This window comes from Ogataea polymorpha (assembly GCF_001664045.1).
Source record: "Ogataea polymorpha strain NCYC 495 leu1.1 chromosome Unknown OGAPOscaffold_1, whole genome shotgun sequence".
NCBI lineage: Eukaryota > Fungi > Ascomycota > Pichiomycetes > Pichiales > Pichiaceae > Ogataea > Ogataea polymorpha.
Genome location: NW_017264698.1, coordinates 875,398 through 892,842, shown reverse-complemented (window position 1 = coordinate 892,842; position 17,445 = coordinate 875,398). Strand labels below are relative to the sequence as shown.

Genomic DNA, 17,445 nt, shown 5'->3' with positions numbered 1-17,445 from the left:
AATGCTGTGCATTAAAGTGTAAACCTGGACGTTTAAGTTCCAGTGCTACTTAATGGCTTGTGTTTGAAAAGCAAAACCTTGCACATGCCCAACCTGTATAATACCCACGTGAATCTCATTGTATCCCAATAATCAATATGATAGCACTTGCTCGGTCATCTCGATAATCCGCAGCAAGGTGAGCTTTGTTCTTTCAATAAGAAAAAAGCTCGTATTTATTAACAGCTTCCCTAAAGCATCCAAATCGGTCTTGATAAATTCCCAGCTCTCTACAGAGCCTTTTATGACGGAGTCGCACAACGAGCTCACAGAAAATGCTATAGTATGTGAGTTGAGCTTGCCTCTGCTGCATTCCGAGTGCATCACATCTTTGGAATTTACAACAAAATGGTGAATTCGAGTTGAGCTTTCCAGTTTGTTGGTATCTGCATTGGAAGCCAGTTCTTTCCATATCATAAATACAGCAAGACTCACCATTCCCACAGTCAATCCCAAGAATAGTCCGTGTCGGTGGGGTTTTGGGTATGACTTATTTTTATCTGTATCGCCCGTCTCTTTGTGTATGGATCTGTTTCCTAGCTGCTTTGCTGAGTTATCAAGCAGAATTGAGTTGACCTTATCCATGGAGAGATGCTGATTTGTCATAGAATAGTGTGCGACAGAAAGTTCGAGCACCTTGCTAAAGTCGCATCCAGATACTTGCAAGTTGGTCAGAAACTCAATGAATGGCATCAATTCATCCGTAATCGACTGCAGCCGAACTGGTTCGCATATCATCAAGTTCTTGGGAAACGCCTTTTTGAATAATGCTAAGTCAACATTGATTCCCGTTAGCAATGGAACGAACGGCTTGTCCACGATATCGGAAAGCAAATAGTTATCGTCTTTCACTACCACAATCATTATTGATGGATTTGAGTCAGTGAAAACAATTCGGTTAAGCGTTTTGCGGTACTTGCTTAAACGTGAGAGAAGCACTTCTTTTTGATATCCGACAACCTGTATCCTCACTTTGTCATGGAAAACCAGCTCGTTTCCACTCAAGCCAGAAACAGATACCCGCGGCATGACAAAAGAGGGCGCCGCCGTGGACAGCTCGATCGTATCCTGCTCCTCGTCCGAAGACTCGGAAAATGACTCTGAGTCGAACACCAGCACTTGATGAGTTGGATTCTGCACACTTGTATCCTCTAGATTGCGCTCTTCGTTATCGGAGCTAGAGAGTATTGAACCTATGTTTGGACTGTTGAGCTTGGCTGTACTGCACAATACCCTATTTGCGGGTGAAGCATTTGCATCAGCAAGCCCAAAGCTGGAGGGTATCGATTGCCATGATGTTATAGAAAAATCTTCGTTTCTATAGGAACTGTTGTAAGCATGGATTTCGGAGTTTAAGTTAAGTGGCGTGGACATTCGTTGTCCAGGGCCATTTTCCAAAGCCGAGAGATCGAATTCCAACTCCGGATTGTGAAGAGCCTGGAATACTGACAAATGCGGCGACAGGATGCTTTCAGATTTCCTTATCACTCCACAAGACGAATTGGTGCCCTCAGGAGCAATTTCCCTGCTCACTCCTGGAGTCGACTCGTGTTGCTGCTTTTTGGCCTTATTAAACTTTTGTTTCTTTGATTGAAGTAGCATGGTGTTCGAAGATATCGGATCACCTGGAAGGAGGTCTGAATTCACTCACTTGGGATATACGCTGAAGGGGTCGTGGCTATAATAGTGAAGACGCTAGAGAGCCAAGAATTTGGACTTGTTAACAATCGTAAGGCAACTAGAGCAAACTGATAGACTGCAAAAGTGCCTCAATGAAATGATGACAGATGTTCGGAGAACAAATAAGAGAAGTTAACAATTACAAATCTTTAGGCTTCCTTCCTAGTGCTCTGCCAAAGAGGGATCGTGTACAGAGATATATTAATCCGCTTTGGAAGCTACTAAATTATCATTCAGGGGGGAGACTCAGCCGAAAAAAAACAATCTTCCAAAGCAACTGGACAACAACGCTCAACAACTGTTTTTACAGTCTCACCTGATTACTCCAACTCAGCTTTCGCCAGCGATGTTTCAATTTTTGACACACATCTTTGCACCAGAACAACGTCAAAAAAATATCTTATCTAAGGTAAAACCCCGCTTGTTGGTAGCATCAACAAAATGGTCATGAAGTCTGTGAGCCAGTGTATTCTTACAAGAGACGTGCAGGACACGTTAATTCAATTTAGGCGATTACCTTCTTTGAGAGATATGTAATGGGAGTCAGAGCGCATTTTATGGTGCAGAGATGTACATGCACGAGGGCGATTTTGCTTTGTTTACAATATGTTGCTGTTGCTTGATACGCCACATAGATAAGAAATTTGTGGCAGTGTTTTCAACACCAGAGGACCCATGAGACCCGTTGGCCATTACAGGAGGATACAAACTGTTCACTTCTATTCACAAGAGTATGCGCGCTTAAATCCGTCATTTTTGCCCCCCAAAAAAGACGCTAGAGAACATTTTTGGGTATCCGCTCGATGTGGCGAGTGCGTCAGATTTCCCCATATACAAGCAGCATGCTACAAGTTTTTTTGTTTTCCTTAATTACCTGTCCTGTTGACAAGCACAAGCCGTAGTCGGTTAGCTTGATCAAAACACACGCTCTTTGCCAATCAAATATGTTTATACTCGACAAGCCCGTTGCTTCCGAAGCCGACACGTCCTTGGAACCGCAAGTGATTGATTTAAACACGCTCGAGTACCGTGACGTGTCTGCCCCAGCACCGACAACCAGGAAGACTCGGTTCTGGTTTTGGCCCTTTGGCGGCAACAGAAGCGCCAAAGAATCGATTGCTGTGTCGGGTCCCGAAACTGTCGCCACCAAGGAAAAGCAACTCAAGAAAATCCGCGACTCAACCAACAAGGTGATTGCTATGAGAAAGGTGCATGACGACGGCGTTGAGTTGGAAGATGATTTCATTGATATTCAAGTTCGCCAGCTTTCGTATGCCGAGGTTGCCGCCCTTCAACTGAGGAAGGATAGAGAACCACCATCAGACTCTTCTAGAAACGCGTCTTCAGGTGTTCCCCATGTCGATCCTGTTGTCGACCAAGACTCGGAGCTAGAGAAGTCAATCACTGATGTTGAGTTTGCAGACAGCTATTCCAGGTCAAAGAAGTTCTCAATTGACGAGTTCAGCCGCACGGAATCCACTCTGGCAGAGGAGGATACGATCCTTGAGGATTTCAACAAGAAACTTCCCAAAAGGTTTGCCAAAAATGGCAAATATATGAAGAAGAGAGACAACACAGCAGCAAGATAGACAACCAGCGTGTATTGTGTCCTCTGCTTTCACTTTCTGTATTTCCAATGGATTCTAGTAGATTAATTATGCGACACAGCCTTAATGTAGTAAAAGGGGATATTTTTATGGAACAAGGAATTAGCCCCTTTTAGATGACCAGCTATCGCAAAGTATTCAGTTCCATATCAGCTTTACCAATCGGTGAAAACTCTGCAGACACTATCATCAGTAGCCTGAGCAGCTCTTCGAGTGGACCTGAGCTTTCTGAGTCTCCTTCTGCGAAGGCCAAGATGAGGGCCAATAGAAAAGAGGAGAGGTCTATCCAATCTTCTGTCCTTGCCCCTATTGAGCCATATCTAGATGGCCAAGAAAAGAAAACAACGGCTACTTCTAGCACCAATCAATCAATATCAGTGGCCAGCACTCTTCAGGGGGTGAAAAATACCGAGACTTCTGGGCAACCAAAGATTCGAAAAGAGGGCAGAAAAAGAAGGGTTGTTGACAGCGACGACGAAACGCCAAGAAAGCAACAATTTGATCCTAACGAAGTGCATTGTATGGGGACCACATCGCAACCTGACTTATCGGCCACGATTACAGACGAGTTCAGCCTTGATCCCATCATCACTTCCTCGTATATTGAAGAAGACTCAGAATGTATGCGCAGAAGCCAATCTCCAAGAAGTGGACCAGGAGATTTGACAATTCAAACTGAAGAGGACACAACACTTGTCAGCAACAACAATCTGAAGTCAGTTGATCAAGACCAATTGACCGGCACCCTTTCTTCATTTCTCAATAGATTGCGACAGATGGAGACCTTCGTCGTAAAGAGACAGCGTCACATGCACCAAGAATTGGAGGCAAGTGAACTGGATAGGAAACAGCTTGTGTATATTATCAGCCAAACCCAAGAAATCTTGGGCGGTTTGATGCCTGATAAAGCACAAACTAAGGCGCAGCAGAAAAATATTTCGAAATGCATGCACCTCGGACCCTGACGTCCACAATATGGAGAAAGAATACAATGATCGGATTTTGCTAAGCCACACATCGCTGGTATATATTAAATGCTAAACCTCCATTGAGAACAAAAGATGACGGAATCGAAGATATATGCGCCTCCGAGCGGTCCTCCGCCGTCAAACTCCAGTGAAGATTATGAAAAGCTTTTAAAGTTTTGCGTGGGAACCATAAATCGATTGCAAGCACCGAAAGTGTTTGACGAGCAATTGCGAAGGCTCGGGAAGAAACGTAAAGCTCTGTTTGGGGGAAACAAGAACGCCAAAAAGCTTGCAGAAGTATTCGACAAGCAGGTGATAACTTCATGCTTGGATGGGCTGCCATTGTATGCTAATGACCAAGCTGTAATTAGTCAATTAGCTCAGTCCAGGTGTCTAACTCGAATTAAAGAAGTGGCTGCTGAGTTTGGAATACCAGACCAGGAGTATGTTTTTTATGATCTATGCCAGCTTTGTCTATTCAAAATCATATTCTACATTGACAATTCAACCTCAATGAAGAAAGGCAACCGGTTACAACAACTACACGATTTCCTGAAGCTGTTCATGAGAATCAACGTCAGTCCACAGCCATTGAGGCTGAAATTTATGAACCACAACAATGAGATTCATGCTTTTCTTAGGCAAAGGTTTAATATTGATTGCGAGAGAATTGAGACCGAAGAGCAACTGAACACCGTGATGGCCAACATCGCAATAAATGGTGCCACGCCACTTGCTACCAACCTGTACACGACGATCCTTGAGCCCGAAGTACTAAACCGCAAACTTGGTCAGCCTCTTCTTGTTGTAACTTTCACGGACGGCTCGCCGAATGGAGATAAATACACACTGGGAAGAGTTATCAGGATGGCTCAGAAAAGGCTTTCAGAGAACAACTTGCCGCAAAAGGCTATTTGCTACCAGTTTGCACAAATTGGAGATGATAGAGAAGCTGGCGAGTATTTAGATAGCTTGGATAGCGATGCCTCTATTGGTGATGTTATCGATTGCACGTCCCCGATAGAAATTGAGATGAAGCAGATTCGGCGCAAGAATCCAGAGCTGTCAACGGAAGTCAATTACGTGAAAAAACTGCTTCTTGGACCCATAGACATTGCTTACGATTCCATGGATGAGATCAATAATCGTGTATACTGATGTAAAGATGTATTAGCTCAGGCATGTATATTTTTTCTGAGAGGGCATAACTGATGAAAACCGTGCGCGCGACTTAACGCCACACAAATGATTTTTTTCGAGTCTTGATTGGACAACAGAAAAAGACACCGGTTTTTTTACAATCCTGAATTAAACGTTCAAGTATATCTTTGGTCAGATTATAGGCAAAGACTTGGTTTCAATTAAGATAAACAGCTTAGATTGACCACGTTCACCGATTCTGGATAAATATATCACTTTAACGAGGAATTGATCATCGGAGTTACTGGAAACTATCAATAAACAAAAGATGTCTTCCGTTGCCAAATCTGCCGCCAACAAGCTGGACTGGACCAAGATTGTGTCGAAATTGGGCCTTTCTGGTCAGACTGCAGCAGCATTGACCTCGTTCAAGAAGAGAAACGACGAGGCCAAGAGAATTTTGTTCGAATTAAAACAACAACCTAGCAACGTCGACTTTGCCTTCTACAAGAGCACATTGAAGAATACTGCCATTGTGGACAAGATTCAGAGTGACGTTTCCAAGTTCACTCCATCCAAGGCCAACCTTTCTAAACAACTCAACCTGATCGAGTCCTTTGAGGCAAAGGCTTTGGAGAACGCCAAGGAGACGGAAAGCGTTGTTCTTGCCGAGCTTACTGACTTGGAGAAGACGCTTGAGAACATTGAGAGTGCCAGACCATTTGACCAACTTACTGTGGATGATGTCGTCAAGGCTAGACCAGACGTCGAGGAGAAGGTTCAAGACATGGTGTCGAAGGGTAGATTCGAGGTGCCAGGCTACAAGGAGAAGTTCGGTGACCTGGTTATCATGTAAGATCGCACATACATTGAACATTAGAGAACTGAGACATGACTCATGTAACATGCCGGATTAAGTATATCTTTACATCTTTTTTTTTCTTCGTAGGATTCTTCTCAATGTCGCAGATAAATGTTGATCTGTCCGCTCAATTTCTCGAATGTCTGGCAGTTGAACGCCAAGAGAGCTTCGACCAGATGTCTGAGTTGATTTCACGAGCCTCGCCCAAAAACTTGAGTGCCAATGGACTGGCAGTGCTAAATCTGAGCGTTTCGAATGTGCGGACTAGCATTGGAGGCAAACAAATAGTTGAGCTGGTTCCACATGCTTCTATTGCGGGGAAAGAAAATGCTGCAATCCAAACAGGGGACTTGAAGACTGGCGACATTGTCAAGCTGGATAGGTATAGCTCCGACGTGAACACTAAAAAGCTGAGGAATTCGTCTAAAAAGAAGGACGTTGACGACGCCGAGGAAAGCAGCGTCCAGATTGATGGTGTGGTGGTGCTTGTGAGTGAACGGCAGATTAACATTGCGCTCAATTACGACTCAATGACAGCTGAAGGTGCCAAAATCGAGGAGAAAGTGTATTCACTTTACAACTCTGATGCGAAGATATGGCTTGTTCAGGTAGATAATGAGATCACTTACAATCGCATGGAGTCGACCATGAGAAAATTGGGCGAGCTGGACGCTGATACGGCGTCGGAACTAGTGAAGCTTGTTTTGGGCAAGTCTGCATTTCTCCCACCTAATTTAAAGCACGAAAAAACAAAGCTCAACTGGTTCAATGGCAATCTGAATGACTCTCAAAAGAATGCCGTTCAGTTCTCGTTAGCAAGCAATTTAAGCATTATCCATGGGCCCCCTGGAACAGGGAAAACAAGTACCATAGTGGAGCTCGTCAAACAATTGGTGTTGAGGAAAAGAGAATCACAAGGCAGGAAACGGATTCTGATCTGTGGGCCCTCCAATATCTCGATAGATACCATTTTAGAGCGACTCTCATCTTTTTTCTCCGACAACAAATACTCAAGGCTGGTCCGCATAGGACATCCTGCCAGGATGCTACCCCAAATTTTGCGTCACTCGTTGGATATCATAGCAGAGAGCGAGTCCGGCGAGATATTAGAGGACATTCTCCAAGAGATCAACCAGTTGACCCGGAAAATCAAAAAAACAAAGAGCTATAGAGAACGCAGGGAACTGTATCAGACAATCAAAGAGCTGAAGAAAGATCTGCGTCTCCGATCGAAGAAAGCATACAACGACGTTCTGTCAAACTCTGAGGTTGTAGCAGCTACTCTTCACGGGTCCTCAGCAAGAGAAATTGTGAACTGTATCCGCGAAAGAGGAGATCTATTCGATACATTAATTATAGACGAGGTTTCGCAAGCTTTGGAGCCTTCCTGTTGGATCCCGCTGATGTATAACCAATCGTTGAAACAGCTGATTATTGCAGGCGATAACAAACAGTTGTCACCAACGATAAAAACGAAAAAGAATGCCAAAGTGGTCAACACATTGAGTAAAACGCTGTTTGACAGATTAATCGAAGTGCACAAAAATCACCAAGAGTTTACCTGCTTCCTTGACATTCAGTACCGAATGAACAACAAAATCATGAGCTTTTTCAGTGATGCCCTCTATGACGGGAAGCTGAAGGCACATTCCTCGGTCAAAAATATCAAACTTTCAGACCTGCCCTATGTGAAATCTCCCCAAGACGACAACGTTGCAGAGGAGGTCATATGGTATGATACTCAAGGAGGTGACTTTCCGGAAGCAGATTCTGCTGAAGACGACTCAGCGGGTCTACAAGCGTCCCGTTATAACGACGGAGAATGTTTGGTGGTATTAAAACATGTTCGGTCTTTGGTTGAGGACCATAATGTCAAGCAGGGAGACATAGGCATTATTTCTCCATACAGTGCTCAAGTGTCTAGCTTGCGAAAGCTTTTGCGAGAGGAGACGGAACACCCGTTCCCAGAGATTGAAATCAGCACTGTGGACGGTTTTCAGGGACGCGAGAAAGAGGTGATCATTTTGTCACTGGTGAGATCGAACGACTCGCACGATGTGGGATTTTTGAACGACTATAGACGTATGAACGTTTCCATCAGCCGGGCCAAGCGTCAGCTGTGCGTTGTGGGGGACATGGAAACAATTAGCGAAAGCAACGTGGGTTTCCTGAAGCAATGGTGTGAATGGTGCGAAGAAAATGCCGATATCAGATATGTCGATGTCAGTGAATTATGAGCTTGGTGTCCACAGACAAAGCTCCGAGTCGGCCGATGCCATCACACAGTATTGGGGGTCGAACAGGAGCATTCGCGGAAGGGTTTTCGTCTCGTTTTCTAACTTCTTGACTGGATACAATACCGCCGGCAAGCTTTCAGTCGATAAAAGCTTCAAGTCCCATACCAGTACAGAACCGTCACCATTGCCACCAAAGATGAACCGACAGTCGGGAGAGACTGTCAAATTGCCTGTGTCGGGGTATTCTCTCTCGATGAGGGGCAGCTGGCCTGGTAGCCTTGCTACCAAGCTCAAATTGAAAGCGTCCAGAAGGAAGTGCTCTGTGGAATTTGTGGTGATCAAGATATATTTATTATTATTCATGAAGTCAATTTTTGTGACAGACGATGGTTTCACAAAATCGCACACCACAGTGGAAAATGGCCGGTCTGTAAGATGCGCCACCGCATGCAGGGAAAGAACATTTGAATACGCGTTATGAATGGCAACGACTGTGTTGGATGGATCAAGGGCTATGGAGGACGGTCTCTCGTCAGTTACTAGAGTTGCTTGGCAATTGGCACTCCTTGTGTCCCAAAGGCGGACAGTGTGGTCGTAAGAGGCACTAACAAACATATGATTAAGATCGGCCATTGCGAGATCTGTCACCAGGGCCGTGTGGCCTTTAAAATATCGAATGAAAGAATTATCATGCAGCGAGAGATACCGAATTGTATCGTTTTCCTTGGTGGATGCAAATACACAGGTATTTTCCTTGCGGCCCAGTTTTGCCAAATGGCAGCCGTATTTCTTGGAGTAGATGGGCTTGACATGTTTTCCTTTGGCGACATCGTAGAGATGTATGCTTTCGTCTACACCGGCAGTTATGAGGAACTGGCCTGTGTGATCGAAATCAATAGATGTTATGGGTGTATTCGATACGTGATTATTGAACAACTTTGCCGGCTTCAGCGAAAGCAGAAGGTTGGCCGAGATTGGCGTCGCCATAAATTAAGCAAAGTTTTGGATGAAAAATAAAAATGCACAGCCACATACTAAAGATGAAATCCAGATAAAATAAAAAAATTACAAGATGGGAGTAAGTACCTGTGTGGAACCTTTGGATGCCTAACATCAGGTCGGCAAATATGCTCATTACGCCTTTGATCTGGTTTTGATTTCGATGGTGCTTGCAGGCATCAAGAAAACCACTGGACTCAGTTTGTCTGTGGAGGACCTGGCCGATGGCCCAAGTTCGAGATCGCTGCTCTCCCGCTACCTGGCAGTTGGCGAGGGATGTTTTGATTATGCAGTTTCCTGGTGCAGGAGCTCGCGCTTATTTAGGCCAAAGAATATTGAGAATTTTGACGATTTAAAGGATGCACTGAGACAAGGTGTGAACAATATGATTGACGAAAGAAAACGGTAGGCGATTTATAGTTCAACACGAAACATTTGGGCGATGAGCCGTCCTTCAGTAGAAGGATAAGACACTGTTGTCTTTCTATCAGTAGGCGGCTAAATCAAACCTCCTTAAATGGGGCTTTTAACGTTCACTGGTTATAAGCCATAAGGCAAAGGAGAATATCGTATTTGAGTCTATTTACATTGATCATTTTTCCTCTTCTTCTTCTGGAACGAGCGCGTCGGCAGACTCAAGGAGCTCGCTCAGCTCGCCTGACTGGCTCATGGCCATCACAATATCACATCCTCCAACGAAATCTTTATTAACGTAAAGTTGAGGAATGGTAGGCCATTCACTATACTCCTTGATACCCTGTCTAAGTTCAGGGTCTTCCAGGACGTTGTAAGCAGCAAATTTGTGTGGATCCACACCCAGCTGTCCCAAGATTTGAATAGTGGCTCTCGAAAATCCACAAGCTGGAGCCTGTGGAGTACCCTTCATGAACAGCACGACGGGAGCAGATGAAATGGCCTGCTCGATTGCAGATCTTGTTTCCTGAGACAATAATCTCACGGTAAGGGGCGTCAGCCGAAACTTAGGTGCACGGAGCGAGCTTTGGAAGGCACGGGCAAACATGGTGGATTCAATAGACGAGAAAGTTTTTATTTGTAATGCGTCGATCGTCCAGAAATGTACAATTTATCGTCGCTTTCCGGGGTCCCAGCGCCGCTAAGAAAGACAAGATTTTAATATAATGAAGGTTGTCCACCACAGACTTTCTGTGCTGCACTAAGGTGCATCTGTTGCATATAAATCGTCTAAGTGAATTCTATTGTGCTGCTGAACGAACGCACCCTCCCACCCTAAATTAATTCATTTCGCTAAAAGCAAGCCATTTTTTTTAATTTTTCGATAAAGCAACATATCTCACAATACCAGATAAAAAGTTCTGACCAGGGGCATTTTTTACCACTTTTTAATATCAGGATACAGGAAGTCCTAGCTTGGCCCACAATAATCTTTGCTGTTCAGTTCTGCCAGTGTAAACTGATAACCTGTTGTCTACTTTCATTTTGGTCTCTGTTTTCAGGTACTAATATAGCTTACTTGCTAGCACAGAAAACCCCGGGATTGCCGCAAACGCCACGATGAATGGAACCTCCAGACGTCCCAACTCTTACGAGTTTGTGCCTGAGTACTCGAACCACGGGCCATTGCACCTCCAGCACGCGAATTATCACAAACACAGTGGCTCTCTATCGCACCAGCAGCCCATGAGTCTGCAGACTGACGACCACAACTCAACTTCATCTTTTTATCATCACAGCAACCAGAACATTCAGTATCTTCACGACAAGTCGCTCATTCCGCTGTCAATCCAAACGAGTGCCACTGACTACTCGATTATGGAAGATTTAGAGAAAATACCACTAGACGACCCCATTCCCCTACCGAGTGCAACTGAGAGTGTCGCAAGCCAAATCACTCCAGACCTTGGGTTTGCGCCAGAGACTTCTATGTTCTCGGCGGGTAATTATGTGAGAACAAACTCTAGTTATTTGGAGGATTTTGTCACCACAGAACCATCGTCCGAGGAATCAGCCCATATCGACGATTATCTCAACCAATACATCAAGCTTGAAATGATCAGTACGCCCAATGAACACCGTTCAGATGGTTTGGGAATAAAATCTCCGCCGCAGTTTGCCCAAAAGCTGTCGTCTCCGAAAACTAATATGCCTCTCATTTTCAAGCAAGAGGTTATGTCTCCAACGGCCAACAAAAAAGCCACGCCCAAGCTGAGGCCAAAACCAAAAACTCCTCGTGCACCGCCGAAGTCCACTAATAAAGTGGCTAAAACACTATCCACGACACAAATGGCTACTGCAGCAGCTGCAGCAGCGGTGTCATCTCAGGCTGCGCCGAAAAGAAAACCAAGCGTCTCGTCGCTGTCGTCTGCAGCTGCGATAGCCACCACTACAATGGCTAGAAATCCAGCCGGAGCCCAGAATTCGCCAGTTTCAGCAAGAAAACCGCTTCCGCCAACTCCTAAAAAAACATCCAAATCACCAAGCCATTCGAAGCAGACAACCGGCAGACGGTTTTCGTTTGTGTTTGAGACTGCGCCCAAAATTCCAGCTAATAGCTCTTCCGCATGTTCGATCTCTTCAAATTCGACTATCTCTTCTAATTTCTCGGCCTCCTCGCCAACTAACAGCATGGGCTCTCCCACGACCATTTCGCACCCCGTCAACGCATCGTCCAAGCCTACATTCATTATCTACTCGCAACAGGATCAATTCATCCCCGAGACTGTGCCTAACTATTCTCGCCCTCACTCGCGTCGCAACAGCATTGCCACCTCTACATCATCCGGCGTGACTCCCTTGCAGAGCCCCATGTCTTCGTCGGTCTCTAAATTTTCCAAAGCGCCAGCATACTCGTCTTCAGTGTCCTCAGTGTCAATTTCGAGCACGAAGTACAAAAAAATGGCCAAAACGTCACAATCAAAACACGTGATAGATACCGATCTGAAACACAACTCGGAGTTTCAGAAGTCCATAACCAAGTTCCCCAAGAACAACGTCGTTCCGTTCGAGCCTAAGATCTACAAGGACATGAAACAGGGCCTGATGGAATTCCAGCTTCAAGTCCCCCCCAAATAGCCTCCGTCATTCGTACAGCTACCATAAAGTAATAATACACTGTATACACCTAATCTCAGGCTGTGTCGCAAGGGAGAGTTTCCTTATATCGTGGCATGGTCGTGCAACAACCGGCACTATTAAGTAAAATTGTTGCTAAAAACAAACCTGGTAGAAAATTATATGTTCCTCGCTACTACTCGCTTGTAGAGTATTGAACGCACATTCGTCCGTCTCGCATCGCATCATTCCATTACCAAACGATCCATACAATTGAACAACACAAATGAGTTTGGAGGACATGAATGATTTCAAACTCGGGACAGAAGCTTTCACAACGGGGGTACCGTCTCCTCCTCCAAAAGACGCTGGTGGGGCCAAATCTTCAGGAACAGACTTTGTAAAGAAGCTTTTCCAAATGCTCGAAGAAAACAGCTACGCTGATATTGTCCGATGGTCTGAGGCAGGGGATTCATTTATCATTGCAGATACGAACGAGTTTACCAAGCAGGTTTTGCCGAAGCATTTCAAACACAGTAACTTTGCCTCATTTGTGCGACAGCTCAACAAGTACGATTTCCACAAGGTGAAAATTAGCAACGAGCTCAAACAGAGATACAGCATTGAGAATGTGTGGGAGTTCAAGCATCCAGAGTTCCAGAGAAATAATAGAGAGGCACTCGAGAATATCAAGCGAAAGGTGACAGCAAAAAAGGAGGGAGACACTGCTGTTTCCTCAAACACAGTCTCTCTCGCACAGTTCCGCAATCTGCAAGACAATTTTGGGTTTTTGGAAAAGCAAAACCAGTCCCTCACAGAGACGGTGCAGAAACTCCACGATGAGCTCAACATTCTCAATACCAAGTATAATACGATGGTTTCGAGTTTCTTGACATCGAAGTCGATCAACGAGTCGTATTCTCGTGCGATCAACGTTTTAGCCAAATCCTTGACCCAGATGGGCGTCGAGCTGCCGCCATTGAATCTTCCTTTCATCGACCAAAACCAGCCGTCTCAGGACCCACAGCCTGCGAGCAGCATGCCCTCGTCAGTGGAGGCAGCGCCACAGGAACATCCGCAATTTATCCCCGCAAACGAGCCTGCTAAACCCGCATCCCAACCCCCGGCAGGAGCACAACAAGATAACCGTATTGTGCGACAGACCAATGGTTCTGGAATGCATGTCTTGCTGGTTGAGGACGACGAAGTCTGCATTCAGCTGTGCAGTAAATTCTTGATGAAGTACGGTTGCACGGTGGAGGTGGTGACCGACGGATTGGCGGCCATCAATGTTTTGGAAAAAGTCAAGTTTGATTTGGTATTGATGGACATTGTGATGCCAAATCTCGATGGAGCTTCGGCAACCTCTGTCATCCGATCTTTTGACGTGGATACGCCCATCATCGCCATGACCGGCAACTATCAGCATCAAGACCTAGTGACGTATCTTAACCATGGAATGACGGACATTCTGGCCAAGCCATTTACCAAAAACGATTTATACAACATTCTGGAGAAGCACCACATAGACAAGAAGCTCATTTACCCGGTCAACGACCCGTTCAACCCCATGAACAAAAATAGCCCTTCTCACTCGGTAGCGGGCCAGCAGACACAGGTAGTTGCTCCGATGCCGGTAGAGTCGGAGCCGCTGCAGCCAAAGATGGAACCGGACTTTGAGAACGCGCTAAAGAGACAAAAACTTGTATAGCTGTACATACATACAAATCGCTTACCTAATGGATAATGGATGGTTTTTTTTCAGGAATTGGCGACCGACTCTATTTTTTAGCGAAATTTAGTCAGGAACGTACACCAGGTATTCCTTTTTTATTACACAGATCTCAATGTTTGGACTTTCTAGAACTGTCGGCTTGAGTCAACGCATTGCGTTCGCTAGATTGAGCTCGACACTGGCTTTTGTCGAGACTGCTGGCTCCAAAATCACACCTTCGTCACTTTCGGCTTTAACTGCTGCCCAGGAACTGGGCAAGCCAATTACAACTCTTCTAGTGGGGCCCCACGCTGCCGAGGCCGCCAAAGAAGTTTCCAAGGTTGCTTCTGTGGACAAGATTCTGGTGTCGCCTTCTGAAAAGTATGACCATTACCTGCCAGAGCAAGTTTCTCCTTTGGTCGCCAGCTTATTGAAAGACTCGGACTACACCAACTTTGTGGTTGCTGCGTCCACTGTGGGGAAGAGCTTCCTTCCTCGCGTCGGGGCCATTCTTGATTTACAGCCTATTTCTGACATTATCAAAGTTGTTTCTCCAGACACTTTTGTGAGACCAACGTATGCTGGTAATGCGATTTTGACTGTCAAGTCGAAGGACAGCCAGGTTTTGTTTTCGGTGAGAAGTTCTGCTTTTGCACCTGTTGAGCTGAAGGATGCTCGCGACGTGCCTGTGGAGGAAGTTCCGTACGTCGAGGCGGGCAACAGTGCCGAGTTTGTTTCTGAAGAGCTTGTCAAGAGCGAGAGACCAGATCTGGGATCTGCCAAGATCGTCGTTGCCGGCGGCCGCGGTCTCAAGAACAAGGAGGAGTTTGATAGACTGATCACGCCGCTGGCCGAGAAGCTGAACGCTGCCATAGGCGCCTCGAGAGCCGCTGTTGACGCCGGGTTCTGCGACAACTCGTTGCAGGTGGGCCAGACCGGAAAAGTTGTTGCCCCAGACCTGTACATTGCCGTTGGCATTTCTGGAGCCATTCAGCACCTCGCCGGTATGAAGGACGCCAAGACGATTGTGGCAATCAACAAGGACGAGGAGGCCCCTATTTTCTCTGTTGCCGATGTTGGCATTGTTGGCGATGTCTTTGAAATTGTTCCTGAACTGACTGCGAAAATTTAGAGCACAGGGGAAAAAACCGCTTCGCCGCGCAGTGGCCGGAGCTTGATATATAAGAAAGCGCTCAATTTAGTTGAGTCTCATATTACACTTTGCTGAATACAACTAATTAACATAGACAATGACCTACGACAGATCAAAGGAGATGGAACAACAGGCCTGGGTGGCCGAAAGACTAAACAGCACTCCTGCCTTGTCTGCGCTAAACGGACTGCTTTCGTCGTTCCCCGTGGTGAAGATCTTCACCTCTAACGCTGTTCCTCTTCTTATCTGGAGAGAGCACAACCAGGCTGCCAGACTCGAAAAGAGATACAATCACTAAACGCACGTTCTGCTCTGCATGGCGGGCCCTCTGTGCACGCTATAGTTCATTTTATAAACTGAATGGAATCATTCTTGTGGAAAAAGTCTAGCGTTTCCTGTCCAAGGACTCGAATATCGAGCACGGTGTGTCGCTAGGCGTTGGTGTTCTGTAGCTGCGAAGCATTTCGTGTGTGTTTCTGTTGAAGTCAAAGAGCGGACTGGGATCTCGCGCACTTTCTGACGAGCTGGTGTTTGTAAAATTGAAGCGGGCCAGCATCATGGGTTTTTCGATTACCACGCTCTGCGAGCTCGAGTTGCGGTCCACGCGCAGAGATCGCTGGCGGCTGGCCCGCACACTGCCGGAATGGGACGACATCGAAGTGTTGGAAGAGCGAATCTGTAGCGTCGACATCGAGTTTTCCGAGCTTACGGAAATTGCCGACGCCAGCGGCGAAACCAGCGCCAAAGTAGCGTCGCTCGCGAGCGAGAGAGTGTCTGAGCGCTGCGATTCGGGTATTGGCGAGTCGACCTGTGTGAACTTGTCAATGGCGCGCTGAATATAATTGTCTCTTTTAGGTCGCTTGACGCCAACAGTCTGATGCGAGACTCGTGTGCGTTTCTGGAGCCGGGTCGGCAGCGAGGAGCTGGGTCTTGTTCTTACAAGGCCGAGCACACGTTTGTTTTTGCGGGTCGGGGCGCTTGTAGGCAGCGAGTGTGGCTGCGGAGCCGATTTCTGGTGCGCGCGGATGTTGAGGTCGTTGGCATTCAGGTTCTGCATCTGCTTCACAACGTTCCTCTCGTAAGTCCCCAATACCTCGTCTATCATGATCCAGATCGACTCGAGCTTGACCAGGTCGTCGACCCGATATCGCGGATATGAGCTAAGGAAGTCGGAGTAGATTTCCATGCGATCCTCGTCGTAGACTATCAGCTTCTTGTTGAGCTTGAACAGACGCATTGTTCCGTCGTGCCAGACCTTGTGTTTCTTTGCGGTTTCGTTTGTGTACAATATTTGGTACTCCGAGTACTCGGAATGCTCCAGATGGCTATAGGAGGGCGGCACTTGGGTTGTCATGGGGAATAATGACAGATCATAATTCCCGGCTGGTGGTTATACAAATATTTTTTCCTCGCCACTGCAATGTGCTTGCCGGACGCGAAAAAAAGTGGCTAGTACACCTCCTGGATGTTTCAGATTTAGCGTGTTGGCTGCCGGTGTCCTGGACGACCTAAACGGGTGGTAGAGGCAGCACAAACATGTCTGCACCGTTGTGATTTCTCCAGCAGCAGCAAGAGCTTGGTTTGGGGGGTTGTGAGGTCTCAGATACAAGGTGGGCTGTGATTTCGAGCGGCTGGCTCCATTCGAAAAGAAAAGCGGATCCGGCAGGTAACCAGATACCGGTGATGATTATCCAAGGCTTCGTGGTGAAGGCTTCGTTATAGAGTTCATGTAGCTTGGGTGATCTCGACAAAAGAAAAAAGCAGATCAACGGAATTCTCGACTTGTCAGATCACTAAGTATTCCGTTAGACTGCCATATCGGGTAAATAGGCATGATGAAGGAGGTGCACTTTGTCACAGCCCAAAATAACACCCGTCCTGCGCGCCTGCTCAACAGGGGATATCGATCTAGAATCTATATGCACGACTTATGCCACCATCCTAACCTGGGAAGCGTCATAGATATCGTATGTATGGCAAGCAAGGCTTAAAAAAAAAACGCGTTTCACTACTATG

At 46.2% G+C, this 17,445-nt stretch overlaps 12 protein-coding genes across 12 annotated transcripts; 8 read left to right on the top strand and 4 right to left on the bottom strand.

Moving 5' to 3' along the window:
* Nucleotide 1: 1 nt before the first annotated feature.
* OGAPODRAFT_15298 (uncharacterized protein) lies at nt 2-1,856 on the bottom strand. The gene has a single exon (XM_018353634.1). It carries the CDS (start codon nt 1,639-1,641, stop codon nt 133-135), a length of 1,509 nt encoding a protein of 502 aa, XP_018213274.1. The 5' UTR covers nt 1,642-1,856; the 3' UTR covers nt 2-132.
* A 647-nt stretch (nt 1,857-2,503) lies between these two features.
* OGAPODRAFT_15297 (uncharacterized protein) lies at nt 2,504-3,382 on the top strand. Its single transcript, XM_018353633.1, has one exon. It carries the CDS (start codon nt 2,664-2,666, stop codon nt 3,306-3,308), a length of 645 nt encoding a protein of 214 aa, XP_018213273.1. The 5' UTR covers nt 2,504-2,663; the 3' UTR covers nt 3,309-3,382.
* A 60-nt stretch (nt 3,383-3,442) lies between these two features.
* OGAPODRAFT_11130 (uncharacterized protein) lies at nt 3,443-4,291 on the top strand (the record flags this gene model as incomplete). The annotated part of the gene is made up of 1 exon (XM_018353262.1): nt 3,443-4,291. One exon carries the CDS (start codon nt 3,443-3,445, stop codon nt 4,289-4,291), a length of 849 nt encoding a protein of 282 aa, XP_018213272.1.
* Nucleotides 3,501-5,468, top strand: OGAPODRAFT_15296 (uncharacterized protein). The gene has a single exon (XM_018353632.1). The coding sequence runs from the start codon at nt 4,388-4,390 to the stop codon at nt 5,450-5,452; it is 1,065 nt and encodes a 354-aa protein (XP_018213271.1). The 5' UTR covers nt 3,501-4,387; the 3' UTR covers nt 5,453-5,468.
* Nucleotides 5,469-5,579: 111 nt separating this feature from the next.
* OGAPODRAFT_15295 (uncharacterized protein) lies at nt 5,580-6,344 on the top strand. Its single transcript, XM_018353631.1, has one exon. It carries the CDS (start codon nt 5,763-5,765, stop codon nt 6,288-6,290), a length of 528 nt encoding a protein of 175 aa, XP_018213270.1. The 5' UTR covers nt 5,580-5,762; the 3' UTR covers nt 6,291-6,344.
* Nucleotides 6,345-6,394: 50 nt separating this feature from the next.
* On the top strand, nt 6,395-9,497 carry OGAPODRAFT_81165 (uncharacterized protein; the record flags this gene model as incomplete). Its single annotated transcript, XM_018356492.1, has 1 exon — nt 6,395-9,497. The coding sequence occupies one exon, from the start codon at nt 6,395-6,397 to the stop codon at nt 8,531-8,533; it is 2,139 nt and encodes a 712-aa protein (XP_018213269.1). The 3' UTR covers nt 8,534-9,497.
* On the bottom strand, nt 6,727-9,520 carry OGAPODRAFT_96943 (uncharacterized protein; the record flags this gene model as incomplete). Its single annotated transcript, XM_018357921.1, has 1 exon — nt 6,727-9,520. The coding sequence occupies one exon, from the start codon at nt 9,518-9,520 to the stop codon at nt 8,528-8,530; it is 993 nt and encodes a 330-aa protein (XP_018213268.1). The 3' UTR covers nt 6,727-8,527.
* A 130-nt stretch (nt 9,521-9,650) lies between these two features.
* Nucleotides 9,651-10,759, bottom strand: OGAPODRAFT_15294 (uncharacterized protein). Its single transcript, XM_018353630.1, has one exon. It carries the CDS (start codon nt 10,551-10,553, stop codon nt 10,125-10,127), a length of 429 nt encoding a protein of 142 aa, XP_018213267.1. The 5' UTR covers nt 10,554-10,759; the 3' UTR covers nt 9,651-10,124.
* A 126-nt stretch (nt 10,760-10,885) lies between these two features.
* On the top strand, nt 10,886-12,612 carry OGAPODRAFT_15293 (uncharacterized protein). The gene has a single exon (XM_018353629.1). It carries the CDS (start codon nt 11,324-11,326, stop codon nt 12,581-12,583), a length of 1,260 nt encoding a protein of 419 aa, XP_018213266.1. The 5' UTR covers nt 10,886-11,323; the 3' UTR covers nt 12,584-12,612.
* A 326-nt stretch (nt 12,613-12,938) lies between these two features.
* OGAPODRAFT_15292 (uncharacterized protein) lies at nt 12,939-14,294 on the top strand. The gene has a single exon (XM_018353628.1). The coding sequence runs from the start codon at nt 12,981-12,983 to the stop codon at nt 14,271-14,273; it is 1,293 nt and encodes a 430-aa protein (XP_018213265.1). The 5' UTR covers nt 12,939-12,980; the 3' UTR covers nt 14,274-14,294.
* Nucleotides 14,295-14,385: 91 nt separating this feature from the next.
* On the top strand, nt 14,386-15,788 carry OGAPODRAFT_15291 (uncharacterized protein). The gene has a single exon (XM_018353627.1). The coding sequence runs from the start codon at nt 14,410-14,412 to the stop codon at nt 15,406-15,408; it is 999 nt and encodes a 332-aa protein (XP_018213264.1). The 5' UTR covers nt 14,386-14,409; the 3' UTR covers nt 15,409-15,788.
* An 18-nt stretch (nt 15,789-15,806) lies between these two features.
* Nucleotides 15,807-16,783, bottom strand: OGAPODRAFT_92068 (uncharacterized protein; the record flags this gene model as incomplete). The annotated part of the gene is made up of 1 exon (XM_018357096.1): nt 15,807-16,783. One exon carries the CDS (start codon nt 16,781-16,783, stop codon nt 15,815-15,817), a length of 969 nt encoding a protein of 322 aa, XP_018213263.1. The 3' UTR covers nt 15,807-15,814.
* Between the last annotated feature and the right edge of the window lie 662 nt (nt 16,784-17,445).

Bases quoted from the DNA above. Each gene is read 5' to 3' on its own strand.
- OGAPODRAFT_15298 (XM_018353634.1), bottom strand. From the start codon at position 1,641: ATGCTACTTCAATCAAAGAAACAAAAGTTTAATAAGGCCAAAAAGCAG.
- OGAPODRAFT_15297 (XM_018353633.1), top strand. From the start codon at position 2,664: ATGTTTATACTCGACAAGCCCGTTGCTTCCGAAGCCGACACGTCCTTG.
- OGAPODRAFT_15296 (XM_018353632.1), top strand. From the start codon at position 4,388: ATGACGGAATCGAAGATATATGCGCCTCCGAGCGGTCCTCCGCCGTCA.
- OGAPODRAFT_15295 (XM_018353631.1), top strand. From the start codon at position 5,763: ATGTCTTCCGTTGCCAAATCTGCCGCCAACAAGCTGGACTGGACCAAG.
- OGAPODRAFT_15294 (XM_018353630.1), bottom strand. From the start codon at position 10,553: ATGTTTGCCCGTGCCTTCCAAAGCTCGCTCCGTGCACCTAAGTTTCGG.
- OGAPODRAFT_15293 (XM_018353629.1), top strand. From the start codon at position 11,324: ATGGAAGATTTAGAGAAAATACCACTAGACGACCCCATTCCCCTACCG.
- OGAPODRAFT_15292 (XM_018353628.1), top strand. From the start codon at position 12,981: ATGCTCGAAGAAAACAGCTACGCTGATATTGTCCGATGGTCTGAGGCA.
- OGAPODRAFT_15291 (XM_018353627.1), top strand. From the start codon at position 14,410: ATGTTTGGACTTTCTAGAACTGTCGGCTTGAGTCAACGCATTGCGTTC.